Source organism: Anomaloglossus baeobatrachus, unplaced genomic scaffold (genome assembly GCF_048569485.1).
Source record: "Anomaloglossus baeobatrachus isolate aAnoBae1 unplaced genomic scaffold, aAnoBae1.hap1 Scaffold_142, whole genome shotgun sequence".
Taxonomy (NCBI): domain Eukaryota; kingdom Metazoa; phylum Chordata; class Amphibia; order Anura; family Aromobatidae; genus Anomaloglossus; species Anomaloglossus baeobatrachus.
The window spans coordinates 487,044-508,209 of record NW_027441912.1 but is presented as its reverse complement, the minus strand read 5'-3'; the positions used below and the strand labels follow the sequence as shown (position 1 = coordinate 508,209).

At 52.1% G+C, this 21,166-nt stretch overlaps 1 protein-coding gene across 2 annotated transcripts; it reads left to right on the top strand.

Annotated features, from left to right (window-relative positions):
• The first annotated feature begins 442 nt into the window (after positions 1 to 442).
• Positions 443 to 20,822, top strand: SETD6 (SET domain containing 6, protein lysine methyltransferase). 2 transcript variants are annotated; one of them, XM_075332019.1, is made up of 9 exons: positions 443 to 514; positions 1,494 to 1,571; positions 2,760 to 2,904; positions 3,130 to 3,271; positions 3,358 to 3,552; positions 18,446 to 18,569; positions 19,337 to 19,517; positions 19,583 to 19,725; positions 19,827 to 20,822. In XM_075332019.1, the coding sequence occupies exons 1-9, from the start codon at positions 488 to 490 to the stop codon at positions 20,136 to 20,138; spliced, it is 1,347 nt and encodes a 448-aa protein (XP_075188134.1). In that variant the 5' UTR covers positions 443 to 487; the 3' UTR covers positions 20,139 to 20,822. The 2 variants fall into 2 exon arrangements, with proteins under 2 accessions (XP_075188134.1, XP_075188133.1); XM_075332018.1 differs by lacking the exon at positions 443 to 514 and having other exon boundaries at positions 525 to 1,571.
• The last annotated feature ends 344 nt before the right edge of the window (positions 20,823 to 21,166 follow it).

Below are 21,166 nucleotides of genomic sequence, written 5' to 3'. Positions count from 1 at the left end.
GGCTGTAGCAGAGCACTGTGTGTACTCTATGGCTGTAGCAGAGCACTGTGTGTACTCTATGGCTGTAGCAGAGCACTGTGTGTACTCTATGGCTGTAGCAGAGCACTGTGTGTGTACTCTATGGCTGTAGCAGAGCACTGTGTGTACACTATGGCTGTAGCAGAGCACTGTGTGTACTCTATGGCTGTAGCAGAGCACTGTGTGTACTCTATGGCTGTAGCAGAGCACTGTGTGTACACTATGGCTGTAGCAGAGCACCGTGTGTGACCACGCCCCCTCACAGATGCTGTCTATCTCCCTGGTAACAGACTCTGATCACAGATCACGTGTCTACTGCTGCCCACAGAGGCCAAAAATACCGACCCGCCTCCCGGAAGCTGCACGTGACCGGACACACTCACCCGGGAACCAATCAACTCTGGAGGGAGAAGTCTATCGAAACCACGTGATCTAGTCATCCGGAAACACGTGCAGTGGAGGAAAGAGGATGAGTCCGGAGAGCAAAAGACAGAAGGTACCGCCGCCCGCCCCGGTGACGTCATCACAGCTGTCTCCACCCACGTCACATCGGAAGGGAGGAGTCACCAGGCGAGAGAAGGAGGGGTCAGAGGAGGGAGGAGCTACTGGGAGAAGGGCGGAAACACCTGAAGGAGTCAACGATAGGAGGGAGGAGCCACTGGGAGGAGTCACCGAAAGGAGGGAGGAGTCATTGTCAGGAGGGAGGAGCTACTGAGAGGAGTTTGGAACCACCAGGAGGAGTTACCAAGCGGAGAGAGGGAGGAGTCACATCATGTGTAGGAGGAGTCACACCACATGTGGGAAAGTCACCTAGAGGAGAGAGGGAGGAGTCACATCGCATGTAGGAGGAGTCACACCACATGTGGGAAAAGTCACCTAGAAAGAGGGAGGAGTCACCACATGTGGGAGGAGTCACTTAGAGGAGAGGAGGGGTCACTGGGAGAAGGGCGGAACCACCTGAAGGAGTCACCGATAGGAGGGAGGAGCCACTGGGAGAAGGAGGAATTATCTGGAGGGGTCACCAGTAAGAGGGAGGAGTGACTGAGAGGAGGGAGGAGCCACCAGGAAAGAGGAGGAGTCACTGGGAGCAGTCACAGGAAAGGGAGGAGCTACTGGGAGAAGTGAGGAACCACCTGGAGGAGTCACACCATATGTGGGAGGAGTCACCAGGAGGAGGAGTCACACCACATGTGGGAGGAGTCACCTAGAGAGAGGGAGGAGTCACCACATGTGGGCTGAATCACCAAGAAAAGGGAGGAGCCACTGGGAGACGGGAGGAAACACCTAGAAAAAGAAGTAACTGAGAGGAGGGAGCAGTCACCGGGGGAGAGAGGGAGGAACCACCAGAGGGAGAGGGGAGCAATCACCCATAGGAGGAGTCACTGAGGAGAGGGCGGAGTCACAGGGGAGGAGCACTGATGTGTATGACATCACCAGACGATGCTCTGTACCAGTTTGGTGTTTGTTGTTTGCAGTTTGGGGGGGATGCGGCGCTTCCTCTTCCGCGCTTTCTCCAGTGGTGCCAAAAAGTTGCCATCCAGTTGAACCCAAAGGTGAGTGTTGCATTGCTGCGTGTGCTGACGTTGCTGCGTGTCCTGACGTTGCTGCGTGTCCTGACGTTGCTGCGTGTCCTGACGTTGCTGCGTGTCCTGACGTTGCTGCGTGTGCTGACGTTGCTGCGTGTGCTGACGTTGCTGCGTGTCCTGACGTTGCTGCGTGTCCTGACGTTGCTGCGTGTCCTGACGTTGCTGCGTGTCCTGACGTTGCTGCGTGTGCTGACGTTGCTGCGTGTCCTGACGTTGCTGCGTGTCCTGACGTTGCTGCGTGTCCTGACGTTGCTGCGTGTGCTGACGTTGCTGCGTGTCCTGACGTTGCTGCGTGTCCTGACGTTGCTGCGTGTCCTGACGTTGCTGCGTGTCCTGACGTTGCTGCGTGTCCTGACGTTGCTGCGTGTCCTGACGTTGCTGCGTGTCCTGACGTTGCTGCGTGTGCTGACGTTGCTGCGTGTGCTGACGTTGCTGCGTGTCCTGACGTTGCTGCGTGTCCTGACGTTGCTGCGTGTGCTGACGTTGCTGCGTGTGCTGACGTTGCTGCGTGTGCTGACGTTGCTGCGTGTCCTGACGTTGCTGCGTGTCCTGACGTTGCTGCGTGTCCTGACGTTGCTGCGTGTCCTGACGTTGCTGCGTGTCCTGACGTTGCTGCGTGTGCTGACGTTGCTGCGTGTGCTGACGTTGCTGCGTGTGCTGACGTTGCTGCGTGTGCTGACGTTGCTGCGTGTGCTGACGTTGCTGCGTGTCCTGACGTTGCTGCGTGTCCTGACGTTGCTGCGTGTGCTGACGTTGCTGCGTGTGCTGACGTTGCTGCGTGTCCTGACGTTGCTGCGTGTCCTGACGTTGCTGCGTGTCCTGACGTTGCTGCGTGTCCTGACGTTGCTGCGTGTCCTGACGTTGCTGCGTGTCCTGACGTTGCTGCGTGTGCTGACGTTGCTGCGTGTCCTGACGTTGCTGCGTGTCCTGACGTTGCTGCGTGTCCTGACGTTGCTGCGTGTGCTGACGTTGCTGCGTGTGCTGACGTTGCTGCGTGTGCTGACGTTGCTGCGTGTGCTGACGTTGCTGCGTGTGCTGACGTTGCTGCGTGTGCTGACGTTGCTGCGTGTCCTGACGTTGCTGCGTGTCCTGACGTTGCTGCGTGTCCTGACATTCGGGGCCCAGTGACCTCCGCTGCCTGTGTTTGTTCCTCAGGTGTATGTCAGCACAGAGCACTCAGTGTGGCGGTACGGGCTGCTGACACGCCAGGACCTCGCCGCGGGGGAAGTGATCTGCTCCATCCCCCGCTCTGCCCTCCTGTCCCAGCACACAACCCGGATCCAGGGCCTACTGGAGAAAGGTACCGGCCGCATAACGACAGAGTCCCTGGCTGTGGAGCATATCCCCGGGCCCGTCGGCAGAGTCCCCGGGCCCGTCCGCAGAGTCCCCGGCTGTGGGGCCTATGAGCAGAGTCCCCAGCTCTGGAGCATATCCCCGGGCACATCCGCAGGGTCCCCGGGCTCATCCGCAGGGTCCCGGGCACATCCGCATGTGTGTTGACTAGTTTTCATCACTTTGGCCACAGGGCAGGAGAACCTGAGCAGCAGATCTGGTTGGGTTTCTCTCCTCATCGCCCTCATGTATGAAGCCACGGATGCGTCTTCTCCTTGGGCCCCGTACTTTGGACTTTGGCCGCAGCAGAGTCCTCCTGATTTGCCCATGTTCTGGTAAGAACATTTTCAGTAGAAATTGGACAGCAGAGAACAATCTGCTTCTTGGGCAATGAATGATGCCGGTCCCTGTCTTTCTGCAGGTCAGAGGACGAGAGGCTGCAGCTGCTGAAAGGCACCGGTGTCCCCGAGGCTGTGAAGAAGGATCTGGAGAACATGGAGCAGGAGTACACGGCCATTGTGCTGCCCTTCATCAGGAGACACCCCAATATGTTCTGTCCTCACAAGCACTCCCTGGATCTGTACAAGAGGCTTGTGGCATTTGTCATGGCTTACAGGTGACCGGGCGCCGCTTACCAGGGACCTTCCACAGCGAGAGCAGAGGCACCGATACAGGGGAGAGCAGCCGGGGGCAGAGGTACCGATACAGGGTAGAGCAGCCGAGAGCAGAGGCACCGATACAGGGGAGAGCAGAGGTACCGATACAGGGGAGAGCAGCCGAGAGCAGAGGCACCGATACAGGGGAGAGCAGCCGGGGGCAGAGGTACCGATACAGGGTAGAGCAGCCGAGGGCAGAGGTACCGATACAGGGGAGAGCAGCCGAGAGCAGAGGCACCGATACAGGGGAGAGCAGAGGTACCGATACAGGGGAGAGCAGCCGAGAGCAGAGGCACCGATACAGGGGAGAGCAGCCGGGGGCAGAGGTACCGATACAGGGTAGAGCAGCCGAGAGCAGAGGCACCGATACAGGGGAGAGCAGAGGTACCGATACAGGGGAGAGCAGCCGAGAGCAGAGGCACCGATACAGGGGAGAGCAGCCGGGGGAAGAGGTACCGATACAGGGTAGAGCAGCCGAGAGCAGAGGCACCGATACAGGGGAGAGCAGAGGTACCGATACAGGGGAGAGCAGCCGAGAGCAGAGGCACCGATACAGGGGAAAGCAGCCGGGGGCAGAGGCACCGATACAGGGGAGAGCAGCCAAGGGCAGAGGCACCGATACAGGGGAGAGCAGCCGAGGGCAGAGGTACCGATACAGGGGAGAGCAGCCGAGGGCAGAGGTACCGATACAGGGGAGAGCAGCCGGGGGCAGAGGTACCGATACAGGGGAGAGCAGCCGGGGGCAGAGGTACCGATACAGGGGAGAGCAGCCGGGGGCAGAGGTACCGATACAGGGGAGAGCAGCCGGGGGCAGAGGTACCGATACAGGGGAGAGCAGCCGGGGGCAGAGGTACCGATACAGGGGAGAGCAGCCGGGGGCAGAGGTACCGATACAGGGGAGAGCAGCCGGGGGCAGAGGTACCGATACAGGGGAGAGCAGCCGGGGGCAGAGGTACCGATACAGGGGAGAGCAGCCAAGAGCAGAGGCACCGATACAGGGGAGAGCAGCCGAGAGCAGAGGTACCGATACAGGGGAGAGCAGCCGAGAGCAGAGGTACCGATACAGGGGAGAGCAGCCGAGGGCAGAGGTACCGATACAGGGGAAAGCAGCCGGGGGCAGAGGCACCGATACAGGGGAGAGCAGCCGAGAGCACAGGTACCGATACAGGGGAGAGCAGCCAAGGGCAGAGGTACCGATACAGGGGAGAGCAGCCGGGGGCAGAGGTACCGATACAGGGTAGAGCAGCCGAGAGCAGAGGCACCGATACAGGGGAGAGCAGCCGAGGGCAGAGGTACTGATACAGGGGAGAGCAGAGGTACCGATACAGGGGAGAGCAGCCGAGAGCAGAGGTACCGATACAGGGGAGAGCAGCCGAGAGCAGAGGTACCGATACAGGGGAGAGCAGCCGAGGGCAGAGGTACCGATACAGGGGAGAGCAGCCGGGGGCATAGGTACCGATACAGGGGAGAGCAGCCGGGGGCAGAGGTACCGATACAGGGGAGAGCAGCCGAGGGCAGAGGTACCGATACAGGGGAGAGCAGCCGAGGGCAGAGGAACCGATAGGGGAGAGCAGCCGAGGGCAGAGGCACCGATACAGGGGAGAGCAGCAGAGGGCAGAGGTACCGATACAGGGGAGAGCAGCCGAGGGCAGAGGTACCGATACAGGGGAGAGCAGCCGGGAGCAGAGGTACCGATACAGGGGAGAGCAGCCGAGGGCAGAGGTACCGATACAGGGGAGAGCAGCCGAGAGCAGAGGCACCGATACAGGGGAAAGTAGCCGAGGGCAGAGGTACCGATACAGGGGAGAGCAGCCGGGGGCAGAGGTATCGATACAGGGGAGAGCAGCCGAGGGCAGAGGTACCGATACAGGGGAGAGCAGCCGAGGGCAGAGGCACCGATACAGGGGAGAGCAGCCGAGAGCAGAGGCACCGATACAGGGGAGAGCAGCCAAGAGCAGAGGCACTGATACAGGGGAGAGCAGCCGAGAGCAGAGGTACCGATACAGGGGAGAGCAGAGGTACCGATACAGGGGAGAGCAGCCGAGAGCAGAGGCACCGATACAGGGGAGAGCAGCCGAGGTCAGAGGCACCGATACAGGGGAGAGCAGCCGAGAGCAGAGGCACCGATACAGGGGAGAGCAGAGGTACCGATACAGGGGAGAGCAGCCGAGAGCAGAGGTACCAATACAGGGGAGAGCAGCCGAGAGCAGAGGCACCGATACAGGGGAGAGCAGCCGAGGGCAGAGGCACCGATACAGGGGAGAGCAGCCGAGGGCAGAGGCACCGATACAGGGGAGAGCAGCCGAGAGCAGAGGCACCGATACAGGGGAGAGTAGCCGAGGGCAGAGGCACCGATACAGGGGAGAGCAGCCAGGGTCAGAGGTACCGATACAGGGGAGAACAGCCGAGGGCAGAGGCACCGATACAGGGGAAAGCAACTGGGGGCAGAGGTACCGATACAGGGGAGAGCAACCGGGGGCAGAGGTACCGATACAGGGGAGAGCAGCCGAGGGCAGAGGTACCGATACAGGGGAGAGCAGCCGAGAGCAGAGGCACCGATACAGGGGAGAGCAGCCGAGAGCTGAGGCACCGATACAGGGGAGAGCAGCCGAGGGCAGAGGTACCGATACAAGGGAGAGCAGCCGAGAACAGAGGCACCGATACAGGTGAAAGCAGCCGAGGGCAGAGGCACCGATACAGGGGAAAGCAGCCGGGAGCAGAGGCACCGATACAGAGGAGAGCAGCCGAGAGCAGACGCACCTGTTAGGTTGAACTCTTAACCAGAGATCACTAGTTGCCTATTGCCTGGCCGAATTGATATGGGCCAAGTGCATGCATAAAAGAATTCACACCAGACACAGTCGGATATGAAGTCTCTTCTTGGTCACAGTAGAAAATGGCACCAAAACAGACAGAGGGGACTCATGCGTCCTCTTGATATAGGCTAGGGGCGTACACAAGTTCAGATATGCATATTTAGTGGGACAGTTCATGAGCTAGCCAATGGGGAGATCCGTGTTGCTGTTGATGGGCGGGTCTGACTCCAGTGGATGAAACCATGACGATGGGAGGGACGTCATCTGGTGCATCCATGCTGATGGTTTGGTCTGTGATTTCCAGCTTGACCAGTCTTCCCTTATATGGAGGTCTTCTTTCATCTGGACATTCCTTGCATTCCAAGCAAGGTGTGGATAACAGGAAACAGCGGCCATCTTTATATCTGTGTCATTTATATGATCTGAAACCTGAATTATGTAAGGCAAAACGATATATTTCCCACAATCCCTTATCAAAAGGTTAATTAAGTATTTGATGTAAAGGTCCTCCTCAACAGTCCCCCCTAAATACTTTATTAACCTTCTGACCCTACTGCTAACCCATCAGTCTCCAATACCTGGCTGCAACTCTTTTCTTTTTGCTGCCCGCTATACGAGCAATGCTAAGCCTTTGCTCCCATTGGTACAGACTTCGATTGGAGCCTGATGTACTCGCCCTACCCTGACTGCCTAGCTGGGGACTGTGAAAGACTGAAGGGGGCCTAGCTGCTCTATATCTGCAGAATAGCTGACCTCCTGAGCTAGGAAAGCGGGGACTGACGTTTCTACTCCTTTCTCGACCATCTTCCTTATACAGGGAAAAACACAACAAACAACAATAGCTACAACAATTAAGACAACAAGGACCACTATGCCTATCTGAGCTAGCCATCTCTGCCATCCCTTCATCCATGAAAAGTATTGGTTCCAGGGATCCTCTACACCTGAATTCCTTTTTAATTCTTTTTGTAGAGAAGCTAGCTTTTTTATGGCTACCGTAACCTTCCCGGTGGGACCTGTATTATCTGGAATGTAGGTACAACACGCGGACTTCACCATTTTACAAACACCTCCTTTCTCTGCCAATATCATGTCAAGGGCCATCCTGTTTTGAAACGCCATTATTGATGTAGGGCCTAGCTGATCTGCCAAACCTTGAAGAGCTTCTCTAGTGTAATTGACAAATCTTTGTTGGTTATAATAGATGTAATTGATCCAGTCTACGTTTTTATTTATGGTCACTAGAGGTAGTATGAATGACTCAAAACCTGCTTTGACTTGATCCCTGGCTTTAAATTCTTCTGGTACCCCCCTTGGGACTCCTATAGCATCAATATAAACATGAGGGTCAAAACTGCCTTTGGGTTCAGGATTTGTCTCTCTTTTTGTTCTGTGTAGCTCTTCTGACGTTAGGGCTTCCTCTCCTTCTGCTGCCATGTAGAAGGGCATTATGGCTTTGGCTAGTGTGCATTCCCCCATCCATTCACCTTCTAAATGAGTTCTGATCTTCATGTCCCCACATATCCAGAAGACATCAGAAATGGACTGGGTCTGGTTGACCAGGTCCTCTCTGGTGGCATTACTATATCTGCTGCAATATCCCTCTGTGAAATTACCCACAAATGTGTTCCCCTCAGTGCTAGTATAACAGATGTATTTTCCTGGATATATGGTGATGCCTTGACCTGGGTTAGGTGTTTCTGTGACTATGGGGTACTTCTTTTTCCAGTTTTCACAATTTAATTCACTAAGGGATCTGTTAGTGAACAGACTCAGGAAACATTTTTCCACATCTGGGGGAAGATCTAGAGGGACAGATCCTAGGTGGGGTCTCGCCCCTGCACAGACAAAGCAATTAGACTTATTATATTGATTGGCGGTATATTTCATCCACTTCAACCATAAGTTGGTCTCAGTGTACCCTGTTTCAACGGCAAGGATATCTTCAAATGTGGGGTTTGCAATGGCCATCATTTTATTAAGTTTTTGAATACGGAACATTAGGGAGTTTGAGTGTGTGTTTCTATCTTTTGTCGACATTTCTCTTATGTCTGCTAATCTGAACACCCCTAGATGGGCACAACTAGCACACCCACCATATACATATGTGCCCAGTAGATAGGTGCCATTATCGCCAGGTTGAGGGTTCTCCAGGTTAAGGACTAGTGGATTACATTGGCCAATGGTATCACAGGGCTTGATGACTTTTGTACGAGAGAGTGTCATCCTGTTGAGTAGGGATTTGCCATGGGAGTCTAGTTTATTTAGGGCTGTCTTCGGTCTATACCCCCAATCTTCACCAGTGTTCCACCCGACTGCCCTCCATGAACCACATGTTTGTCCCCAGCCATCACCTGTAACACATATATATTGTTGTCCTGATCTTAATTGTGCTGGTTGACTCATTGAGGAAGGTGAGGAAGCCCATTGAGTGTCACACTGTACTACATCACAATAATCGAATTTAAAAGAAGCAACATGTGTAGTGGTGTTATACCAGAACGTAATCACCCCCCCTGCTTGGGTGATCGCGGCCTGTTGTGCTCCTACAAAGGAGTGTAGAACTGTGTAACACATAAGGTAAAAGATATGCGGCATTATGCAGAAGGCTCTGATGGAGGCGTGAACTTCTTGCAGTGGGAGGCGTGTATCCACGTTGGCCTTCCTTCAAGTTTGACAGAAGTGGGAGTAGTCAGGAGCACTTGGTAGGGACCTTCAAATCTCGGTTCCAGGGATGTCTTTCTGGTGAACTTCTTTACCAGCACGTAGTCACCAGGTTGGAAACTATGGACACCTTCACTGGAATCTGGATCTGGAATGGATGATAAAACTCGTGCATGTGTTATTGACAATTCTTTAGCAAGGGCAACAACATAATTCACAAGAGTATCACTTCCTAAAGCTAGCTGTTGTGGGAAGTATTGACCCAGCCTTGGAGGCCCCCCAAAAAGAATCTCGTATGGTGTGAGTTTAGTGGGACCCCTTGGAGTGTTTCTGACTGAATATAAGGCAATAGGCAAAATGTCTGTCCAGGGAAGTTTGACCTCCTGACTAGCTTTCAGGATTTTGTTTTTCAAGGTACCATTAAGTCTTTCTACTTTTCCACTGCTCTGAGGGTGATATGGGGTATGTAGACCCAAATCCGCTCCTACAAACGTCCATAGCTCCTTCGTCAATACTGCCGTGAATGCAGGTCCTTGGTCACTCTCAATTACCTCTGGGACCCCATATCTGCATACTAACTCAGTTATCAGTCTCTTAACAGTCACCCTGGCAGTCATATTGGTTACCGGATAGGCTTCAGGCCATCCTGAGAACATGTCAGTCACTACCAGTACATACTCATACTTCCCTACTTTTGGCATTTGAATATGATCAATTTGAATTCTTTGGAAAGGATAGAGTGGTTTGGCCAAATGTTCTTGAGTAACTTTCTGGGGTGGTGCTGGATTGCATTTTGCACACACAAGGCAGGACTTGCAATAGTTTTGGGTGACAGTAGAGATCCCCGGTGCCAGATACATCTTCCAAATCAAGTCATTCATCTGGTTCTTGCCTCTATGGGTGATACCATGTGCCCATTCTGTCACCGAGGGGTATAGGTTGCGGGGTAGACAGATCTTTTTGTTCTTCATCCTTTTTTGCTCCTGCTTCTTGCCAATGCTTTTTCTCATCATCTGGTGCCTTGTCTTGGTGTAGATGAATAAACTTCATAGGAGAGCTCTGGAGTCCCTCTTCAGGATCTTGAGACACGTACACCACTGCTTTTTCTTTCCCAAGTGGGTGCACAGCATACGTTTTCGCTATTTTATCAGCAAAGAAGTTTCCCTTCGCCTCTGGAGAATTTAATTTCCCGTGAGCTTTAATCTTGATCACTGCAACCTCTGAAGGTAGGTCCACAGCAGCCACAAGTTCTTTTATGGCAGCAGCATGTTTTACAGGATTTCCACTGGACGTTAGGTATCCTCTGGCTGCCCAGATACTGCCGAAGTCATGAGCCACTCCGAAAGCATATCTTGAATCCGTGTAGATGTTGGCCACCTTCTCTGCCGCTTCTTGACAGGCCAGCGTCAAAGCCTTAAGTTCCGCTTCTTGTGCAGACATGTGTGGTGGTAGGGATCCTGCTGAGATAACCTGGTCATATGTAACCACGGCATATCCTGTATGGAACCTTCCTGTTTCATCTGCAAATCTGGAACCATCGGTAAAAAACGTCAGGTCAGCGTGCGGGAGTGGGTCTTCGGACACAATTTTCTTTGAGGCTGCTTCTTGCTGCATCTGTTGTAGACAGTCATGATCATCTGAGTACGTATAGGCCTCTTCTCCTAGAGCATGACTGTCATCATCTACATCCCCCCTGGAAAGAGGAAGCAGTGTGGACGGGTTAAGGACGGTACAGCGGACAAGAGTGACATTATCCGGAATTAGGAGGGAACATTGGAGTCTCATATGACGCTGTAGTGACAGATGTTTAGGTTGAGTCTGGTCAAGTATAGCTTTGAGATCGTGTGGAGCCATCAAGAGCACTGGATGTCCTAAGATGATGTCTGAAGTTTTGTCCAGGAGCATATGTGCAGCATGTACGGCTCTAAGGCAAGTTGGTGAAGCTTGAGACACAGAGTCCAGACGAGCAGAGTAATAACCGATGGGTCTTGTTTTTCCCCCATGTTTCTGGGCCAGGACTCCGGAGGCATGTCCTGCTACTTCACTGATAAACAGGTAGAAAGGCAGCTGATAATTCGGGATTCCAAGGGCTGGTGCAGATTGTATGGCTTGTTTAAGAGTATAGAAAGCTTCCACAGACTCTGGTTTTAGTGGGAAAGCAGACATCTTGAGGTCATCATACAATGGTTGCATCAACTTGGAGGCGTCTGGAATCCACTGCCGGCAGTAGGTGATAAGTCCCAAGAAAGCTTGTAGCTGCTTAGTTCCTTTTGGTAGAGGAACTGTCTCAATTGCGTCTTTTCTTTCACTTGTGAGATGTTTTAACCCTGGAGAGAGACAGTGTCCTAGAAACACAACTTTGGGTTGACACCATTGAACTTTGTTGAGGGACACTTTGCAGTTCTGTTGTGCGAGGTGAAGTAGAAGACTGAGACTTGATTTTTCAGCTACTGCTTGATCAGGACAACACAATAGAAGATCATCGACATACTGAAGGAGAACAACCTGATGGTTCATCTCTCTCCAAGGCTGCAGACAAGAGGCAAGGGCTTGAGAGAAATGACTTGGTGAATTCTGTGCTCCTTGTGGCAAGACCGTCCAGGTGTATTGTGATCCTTGGTAAGTGAAGGCAAACAGGTACCAATCTTCTGGATGCAATGGTACGCTGAAGAAAGCATTAGCTAGATCGATGACAGTGAAACGTGTAGCATCCGATGGTATCTGAGACAGCAGTGTATGTGGATTGGGCACGATGGGACTTTCCAATACAGTTGCTGCGTTAACAGCCCGGAGATCTTGAACCATACGGTACTTTGGGGCTTCTCCCTTCAATGTTCTCTTTTTGACTGGAAACAAAGGCGTATTACAGAGAGAGGTACACTTAACTAATGCCCCGTTATCCAGGAGAGTCTTAATTTGAGTACCCAAGGACTCTTCCTGAGCAGACTTGAGTGGGTATTGAGGCACCTTGGGGAGTTGAGCTCCGGGTTTAAGAATGACCCGTACCGGAGGTACAGCAAGACGTCCAATATCTTCAGGACCAGTGGACCATAGTGTAGGTGGGACTTGCGACATCACTTCTGGTGGAACACCCGAGGCAGCATTAATGACTTCGTCCATCATCATAAGCAAAAGGTGCTGCTTGAAGTTGACACTCTTCACTCGGATCGAGCGGATCAGTAATGGTGATGGTAAGACCATTGGATGAATAGTTGATAGTCGCTCTCAATCTTTGGAGAAGGTCTGCTCCCAGAAGGTTAGTGGGACAAGTGGGGGATACCACCAGGCGCATAAATACATCTTCGTATGGTCCAACCTGTACGTCACGGGTAAGCTTGTTAGAAGTAGGCTTACCGTCTACTCCCACACAGGTTACTGCTTCAGAGGATATCAGATCGGGAAATGGCAGGTCCTGTAATCTGATTACACTTCTGGCTGCACCTGTATCCACAAGAAACGGTAAGGGTTTGCCTTGAACGTTGATTGTTACTTTGGCTATTGGACCAGACGTAGAAGCCAAAGTAGTGGACACGGGCTTGCCCCTGTCCTATTGGTTACTTAGATGCATCAGAGCAGCGGTATGGTTAGCATGAGTCTGAGCTTGCGATGGATGGTCGTAATATTGATCATTGCGATGAGAATAGTTGTATCTGCGATTGTCCTCATTGCGGTGTCTCAATCTACGTTCTTGAAAAGGGGCTTTACAATCACGTCTGTAGTGACCTGGGTTACCACAATTGAAGCAGATTACTTTGGCACGAGGTAATGAAGGCTCCTGGTTTTGATTCTGCACAGCAGTCCATAGAATGTGGGTTTTCTTATTTGAGGTTGTTGTAGTTTTCTCAGGGAGTATTTTCTCGAACCCCTTAGCTATCGTTAAGACATCCTTAGGATCCAATGTGGCATATTCAGGTCTGATTGCTTGAAATTGCTTCCTTAGGGCTTCTCGAAGGCCTTCAACAAAAGAGGAGACAAGCAATGTTCGTTGAATTTTAATTTGGTTACTGAAACCGAGGTCATTAAACATTTGGGTTAAACGAGCATGATATCTCTCCACTGATTCTCCTGGTTCTTGTGTGACCTCCTTAAAAGATGTTGACTGATCAGCCAGCTTATCTGTTGCCCATGTTTTAAGTTGTTGACAGAACTCAACACCGGAGTCCCACGTGGTGTCACTGACAAGTGCAGCATCATTGAATGCAGTTTCCATAACAGGCCAGTACGCGTCACCCGCTTTCAGATTTGCCAGGGAAATAAGATCCTGCCACGTTGCAGAGTAATTCCTCTGGATTTGAAGCATACTTCTGTAGAAAGGCATCGGCTGCTTTTCTGGATCTGGAAGCTGGTTCAATAAAGTAGCAGCTTGCTGTGGTGTAAACTTGACGTAGAGGGTGGGCTCTCCAGACGTGAGATTTCCTGTTATTGGCAATGGCACCAGCGGTGGGATTGGAGGTGGCAGCGGGAATGTGGGCATTGACACTTGTATGAGAGGAGCAGGAGGAGGTGGTAAGCCTGGAAAGAGAGTTTCCGACTGAACAGTTCCTATATCATGAGGTGGAGTCCAGGTGAGGCAGGCAGTCTTGAGAGCTTTTACTATCCGGTTTTCATTACTAATTAACCTGATTTCAGAGAGACAGCAAATGTTTGGGGGGCTGCATTTGTTCATTATAACGCCTACTATCTCTCTTGCGCATGCATGAATGGGATATCCAAAAATGCCAGAACCAATAGCGGGGATTGTCAGGGTTTCAATCTGCTGACTAGTATTCGCATATTCTAAAGTGCGAGTTATTGCTGTGCGAAGTTGTTGTGTACTAACGTCTGGATGCATGGGGTCAAAAGTAGATATCACAGCGTGTATAATCAATCTACAGGGAAGACTGCCAGGTTTAGTCACTGCTATGTCCCCAATAGCTATCTGCCCACGTGACTCAACAATGACTCGACTGTCAGCTTGAATAGTCGCCCCTCCTGCCTCCACTATAGCTCTAGCTATACCTCCATCGTGTTTTAAATGAGAATTTGCAGCATTGACAATAGCGTCTGTCTCCATTGTTGTTATGTCACCCTTACCCACCACCAATAAAGGTCCCTCTGGAATCTCTTTTTCAAGAACTGGTTGCCAGTATTCCCTTCCCCCTATGCTCCCTGTGGTATTAGTGTTCCCTTCCCAAATTGTGCCTTCATCTGATACAGTGGCTACCGTCCCATATAGATGTGCACTCGGTTGTGAAAGGACCCTCGAGGCACCGGGAGTGGTATTAGAGAGACTGCATGAGCGTGAGAGTACTGTTGCATCAGAAGTGTTGGGAGGAAAGGTTGCTGCTTGGAGTGGCTCACGTGAGTGTGTGTCTGGATTGACCTCAAAGGTGACAGTGGAAAGGGTTGGTGCTGAGAGTGATTCCTGTGGTTGTGCAGCTAAATTAGCAGCGGAAGTGACAGTGGAAAGTGTTGGTGCTGGGGATGATCCAGGTGGGAGGATAGCTGGATTCACAGCGGAAGTGGTGGGGGAAAGGGTTGATGCTTCACTGGAAATCGTTGTGACAGGAAATGTGGGTAATGTCTGTTCACTTCCCAGAGGGATGTAGTACTGACCATTAATGGTCATTACGGGGTAGAGGGAATCTGGGCGGGTGCCACTGGGGACAGCACATTTGTCTCCAACAAAATGGCTACCACCAGGGAGAGCACATTTGTCTTCAACAAAATGGCTACCACCGGGTCGAGCACATTTGTCTTCAACAAAATGGCTGACACTGGAAGTGGCACCTGCTCCTCCTCCAAGATGGCCGACACTGGAAGTAGCACATGTTCCTCCTCCAAGATGGCCGTCATTGGAAGTAGCACATGTTCCTCCTCCAAGATGGCCGACACTGGAAGTAGCACATGTTCCTCCTCCAAGATGGCCGACACTGGAAGTAGCACCTGTTCCTCCTCCAAGATGGCCGACACTGGAAGTAGCACATGTTCCTCCTCCAAGATGGCCGACACTGGAAGTAGCACATGTTCCTCCTCCAAGATGGCCGACACTGGAAGTAGCACATGTTCCTCCTCCAAGATGGCCGACACTGGAAGTAGCACATGTTCCTCCTCCAAGATGGCCGTCATTGGAAGTAGCACATGTTCCTCCTCCAAGATGGCCACCAGCAGATTCAGCACATGGCTTTTGTCCACCATTTCGCGGCCTAGAGTCACCACATCCACAACAAAATTTATTCTCATCCGAATTTCTACAACTACAACCAGAACAGGTCCATACCACAGCATCAGCATTATATGGAGGTGGTCGCTCACAAGGTATAGTCTTGTAATACACATAATTTAAAACTTTGTCTTTCTTTTTCCTCACTTCTTCTACCCAGTTCTCTCTATATAATCTTTCAGAAACTCTTCCCCATGCACAAGCCGCAGATAGCAATCCATTGTCTTCCAAAACACCTTTTCTCTCTGTTAACACAAGCTTCCACTCTAAAGGCTGCAATCTTCCTCCTGCTGGCATCCCACACAATTTCATGAGTTTTCTACATTGTTTTATATGACTCTTCCCTTCACGATCTGCAACTAATGTGCATGGGTCTAATTTGCCATCTGAATTTGGCTTACTGCCAATACGACAAAACTTCATCAATTTTTCCATCCTCTCCCAAGATAAACAACACCAAACAATCTTTCTCTATGCAGACCAAGATAAGAATAACAGACAAAAACAGACAAAAAGATGGGGAGATGACACAACTGAAACACTAAAGAAAGCCTAGGATTTTCAGCATACACTTCCAAACCAGTCCTTGTTCTGCCTAGTGATCCCTGTCTGATTTCTGCGTTCCGTAATATACAAAAAAATAAAACCACCTAGTATCACCCCTGATTACAAGGTGTCTATACCGGCTGATTCGCCTCTCTTGGAGGACTTATAACTAGCCTCTATAACACAGACTTCCGTTAACCTGCCTCTCTTGGAGGATTTGTTAACTAGCCTCTATAACACAGACTTCCGTTAACCTGCCTCTCTTGGAGGATTTGTTAACTAGCCTCTATAACACAGACGTCCGTTAACCTGCCTCTCTTGGAGGATTTGTTAACTAGCCTCTATAACACAGACTTCCGTTAACCTGCCTCTCTTGGAGGATTTGTTAACTAGCCTCTATAACACAGACTCGTGAGTCCGTGGAAAACACGTGCCTAACCTGGCCAATTAAAACCGCGCTATATCTCTAGGTCTTGTACCAACCGTATTAACTACTTAAGTCTCCACTAGAACCACAAACCATATCACAGGCGACAACTAACAGAACTCAAAACCCACTTGCTCTCTTAACTACCAGTCAATCTCCCCTTGAGGCAACACAAAACAGGCAACAGGCAACTAAACACGTGATGGTTCTTCCGCAATTAATATGGCCAGCAGCCGTGAGACCCGTCTGCCGTGTACAGAGACCCTGAAAACCGGACACAGTCAGGCAATCAGTGCCACACACCCCGAGAATACACAGGGAAGACTACAGATTATAAAAATCAGCAGACTTACCGTGCAAAATAATGTTAGGAGGCGATCAATCTCCTTTCTCAAGGTGTGGGGCTCGTCCTGCCGTTCCAATTGCCGATTCCAAGGGTTTCCGGGTGTCGACGTCTGATGGCTCCACGTTGGCGCCAATAATGTTAGGTTGAACTCTTAACCAGAGATCACTAGTTGCCTATTGCCTGGCCGAATTGATATGGGCCAAGTGCATGCATAAAAGAATTCACACCAGACACAGTCGGATATGAAGTCTCTTCTTGGTCACAGTAGAAAATGGCACCAAAACAGACAGAGGGGACTCATGCGTCCTCTTGATATAGGCTAGGGGCGTACACAAGTTCAGATATGCATATTTAGTGGGACAGTTCATGAGCTAGCCAATGGGGAGATCCGTGTTGCTGTTGATGGGCGGGTCTGACTCCAGTGGATGAAACCATGACGATGGGAGGGACGTCATCTGGTGCATCCATGCTGATGGTTTGGTCTGTGATTTCCAGCTTGACCAGTCTTCCCTTATATGGAGGTCTTCTTTCATCTGGACATTCCTTGCATTCCAAGCAAGGTGTGGATAACAGGAAACAGCGGCCATCTTTATATCTGTGTCATTTATATGATCTGAAACCTGAATTATGTAAGGCAAAACGATATATTTCCCACAATCCCTTATCAAAAGGTTAATTAAGTATTTGATGTAAAGGTCCTCCTCAACACACCGATACAGGGGAGAGCAGCCGAGGGCAGAGGCACCGATACAGGGGAGAGCAGCCGAGGGCAGAGGCACCGATACAGGGGAGAGCAGCCGAGAGCAGAGGCACCGATACAGGGGAGAGTAGCCGAGGGCAGAGGCACCGATACAGGGGAAAGCAACTGGGGGCAGAGGTACCGATACAGGGGAGAGCAACCGGGGGCAGAGGCACCGATACAGGGGAGAGCAGCCAGGGTCAGAGGTACCGATACAGGGGAGAACAGCCGAGGGCAGAGGCACCGATACAGGGGAAAGCAACTGGGGGTAGAGGTACCGATACAGGGGAGAGCAACCGGGGGCAGAGGTACCGATACAGGGGAGAGCAGCCGAGGGCAGAGGTACCGATACAAGGGAGAGCAGCCGAGAGCAGAGGCACCGATACAGGTGAAAGCAGCCGAGGGCAGAGGCACCGATACAGGGGAAAGCAGCCGGGAGCAGAGGCACCGATACAGGGGAGAGCAGCCGAGAGCAGACGCACCGATACAGGGGAGAGCAGCCGGGGGCAGAGGTACCGATACAGGGGAGAGCAGCCGAGGGTAGAGGTACCAATACAGGGGAAAGCAGCCGAGGTCAGAGGTACCGGATACAGTGGAGAGCAGACGGGGGCAGAGGTACCGATACAGGGGAGAGCAGCCGAGGGCAGAGGCACCGATACAGGGGAGACCAGCCGAGGGCAGAGGCACCGATACAGGGGAAAGCAGCCGAGGGCAGAGGCATCGATACAGGGGAGAGCAGCCGAGGTCAGAGGCACCGATACAGGGGAGAGCAGCCGAGGGCAGAGGCACCGATACAGGGGAGAGCAGCCGAGGTCAGAGGCACCGATACAGGGGAGAGCAGCCGAGGTCAGAGGCACAGATACAGGGGAGAGCAGCCGAGGTCAGAGGCACAGATACAGGGGAGAGCAGCCGAGGTCAGAGGCACCGATACAGGGGAAAGCAGCCGAGGTCAGAGGCACCGATACAGGGGAGAGCAGCCGAGGTCAGAGGCACCGATACAGGGTGGAAGCTGGGCCGAGCGTAGAGTATCCAATTTGGGCACAGACACCGCTTTCCTTGTGAGCTGCTACGCAGCGATGTTTTCAGACCATCTTCTTGGATATTACATTACAGTTTCCAGGAGCCACTGGACGACGAAGAGGATTCTGGGAAGGAACCCCCCCCACCAATGATGGTTCCAGTGGCAGATTTACTGAATCATGTTGCGCACCACAACGCACACTTGGAGTTCACACCGGTGGGTTTTTCGTGGCCTCGTCCTTGGTCTGGCCACGTCCTCGGTCTGGCCACGTCCTCTGTCTGGCCACGTCCTCTGTCTGGCCACGTCCTCTGTCTGGCCACGTCCTCTGTCTGGCCACGTCGCCTGTTTGGCCACGTCCTCGGTCTGTCCATGTCCTCGGTCTCGCCACGTCCTCGGTCTGGCCATGTCCTCGGTGTGGTCACGTCTTCGGTGTGGCCACGTCCTTGGTCTGGTCATGTCCTCAGTCTGGTCATGTCTTCAGTCTGGCCATGTCCTCAGTGTGGTCACGTCCTCGGTATGGCCATGTCCTCGGTGTGGTGACATCCTCGGTATGGCCATGTCCTCGGTGTGGTCACATCCTCGGTATGGCCATGTCCTCTGTGTGGTCACATCCTCGTTCTGGCCATGTCCTCGGTGTGGTCACATCCTCGGTCTGGCCACGTCCTCGGTGTGGTCACATCCTTGGTATGGCCATGTCCTCGGTGTGGCCATGTCAGTTGGCCATGTCCTCGGTGTGGTCACGTCCTCGGTATGGCCATGTCCTCGGTGTGGTCATGTCCTCAGTCTGGCCATGTCCTCGATGTGGTCACGTCCTCAGTCTGGCCATGTCCTCGATGTGGTCACGTCCTCAGTCTGGCCATGTCCTCGATGTGGTCACGTCCTCAGTCTGGCCATGTCCTCGGTGTGCCCATGTCCTCAGTCTGGCCATGTCCTCGGTGTGGCCATGTTGGGTGACAGCGGCGTTCTTACTTCTCTTGTGACAGGAGTGTTTGCGGATGGTGACCACGCGGCCGGTGATGGCAGGGCAGGAGCTCTTCAACACTTATGGAGAGATGGGAAACTGGCAGCTGCTGCACATGTACGGCTTCTCAGAGCGTCACCCCAACAACAGCCACGAGACGGCCGACATCCCGATGCTGACCCTACAGGAGGCCGCTCTGCTGGGTAAGTGCTGCTGGCTGCCGTGTCCCTCTACCATGGAGGATGCCTCACGATTGCCCTCACTCTAGACACAGAGACACCGGAGCAGCGGACGCAGGTCCTGGAGCGCTGGACCTTGCTCCGTCACATGGACGTGGCCGGGGAGGAGGGAGCTCTTGTGTTCGGCTGTGATGGAGCATTGACAGAGGATGAGCTGAGGACATGTCTGAAGGTGAGCTAGAATATCCCCATCCCCCGCCTCACAGACCCATTACCTGCCACAGCCCAGTGCGGACATAGCCCACCTCTCACCGCCGCGCTCCTCTCTTCCAGCTGCTGTGCATGTCTCCAGAGGAGTTTGTAGAGTACAAGGAGAATGACGGATGGGAGGATGATGAAGACGAGGAGACGCTAAGTAACCAGGAGATCTCACAACTGCCCCCGTCCTGGCGCAGACTCCTCCATAGAACCGCAGAACTCACCCTACAGGCGTACGCGAGCGACCTGCGCAGCGACCAGGCTGTACTGGACAACGACGCTGCCTTCCGGGAGCTCAGCCACCGGCAGCGATACTCCCTCCATGTGCGATATGGACAGAAGAGGATATTACACCGACTCCTGGAGCTGACCGCAATCCCGACATAGACTCCACCGAGCGGAAAGACTGGACATGACCCCCCACCACAGGGGTAACTGGACGCCCCAAAGACCCCGAAACATCTGTGACTGAATATAACTGATATCTGCAGAGCGGTGATGTCACTGCTGTATAATATAACTGATATCTGCAGAGCGGTGATGTCACTGCTGTATAATATAACTGATATCTGCAGAGCGGTGATGTCACTGCTGTGTAATATAACTGATATCTGCAGAGCGGTGATGTCACTGCTGTATAATATAACTGATATCCGCAGAGCGGTGATGTCACTGCTGTATAATATAACTGATATCTGCAGAGCGGTGATGTCACTGCTGTATAATATAACTGATATCTGCAGAGCGGTGATGTCACTGCTGTATAATATAACTGATATCTGCAGAGCGGTGATGTCACTGCTGTATAATATAACTGATATCTGGAGAGCGGTGATGTCACTGCTGTATAATATAACTGATATCTGCAGAGCGGTGATGTCACTGCTGTATAATATAACTGATATCTGCAGAGCGGTGATGTCACCTCCTGTATAATATAACTGATATCTGCAGAGCGGTGATGTCAGTGCTGTATAATATAACTGATATCTGCAGAGCGGTGATGTCACTGCTGTATAATATAATTGATATCTGCAGAGCGGTGATGTCACTGCTGTATAATATAACTGATATCTGCAGAGCGGTGATGTCACCTCCTGTATAATATAACTGATATCTGCAGAGCGGTGATGTCACTGCTGTGTAATATAACTGATATCTGCAGAGCGGTGATGTCACTGCTGTATAATATAGCTGATATCTGCAGAGCGGTGATGTCACTGCTGTATAATATAACTGATATCTGCAGAGCGGTGATGTCACTGCTGTATAATATAACTGATATCTGCAGAGCGGTGATGTCACTGCTGTATAATATAACTGATATCTGCAGAGCGGTGATGTCACCTCCTGTATAATATAACTGATATCTGCAGAGCGGTGATGTCACTGCTGTATAATATAACTGATATCTG

Coding starts and splice junctions, on each gene's coding strand:
- SETD6 (XM_075332018.1), top strand. CDS start 1,437: ATGTGTATGACATCACCAGACGATGCTCTGTACCAGTTTGGTGTTTGT. Junction 2,905..3,129: donor CCAGGGCCTACTGGAGAAAG/GTACCGGCCGCA, acceptor CTTTGGCCACAG/GGCAGGAGAACCTGAGCAGC. Junction 3,553..18,445: donor GCATTTGTCATGGCTTACAG/GTGACCGGGCGC, acceptor ATTACATTACAG/TTTCCAGGAGCCACTGGACG.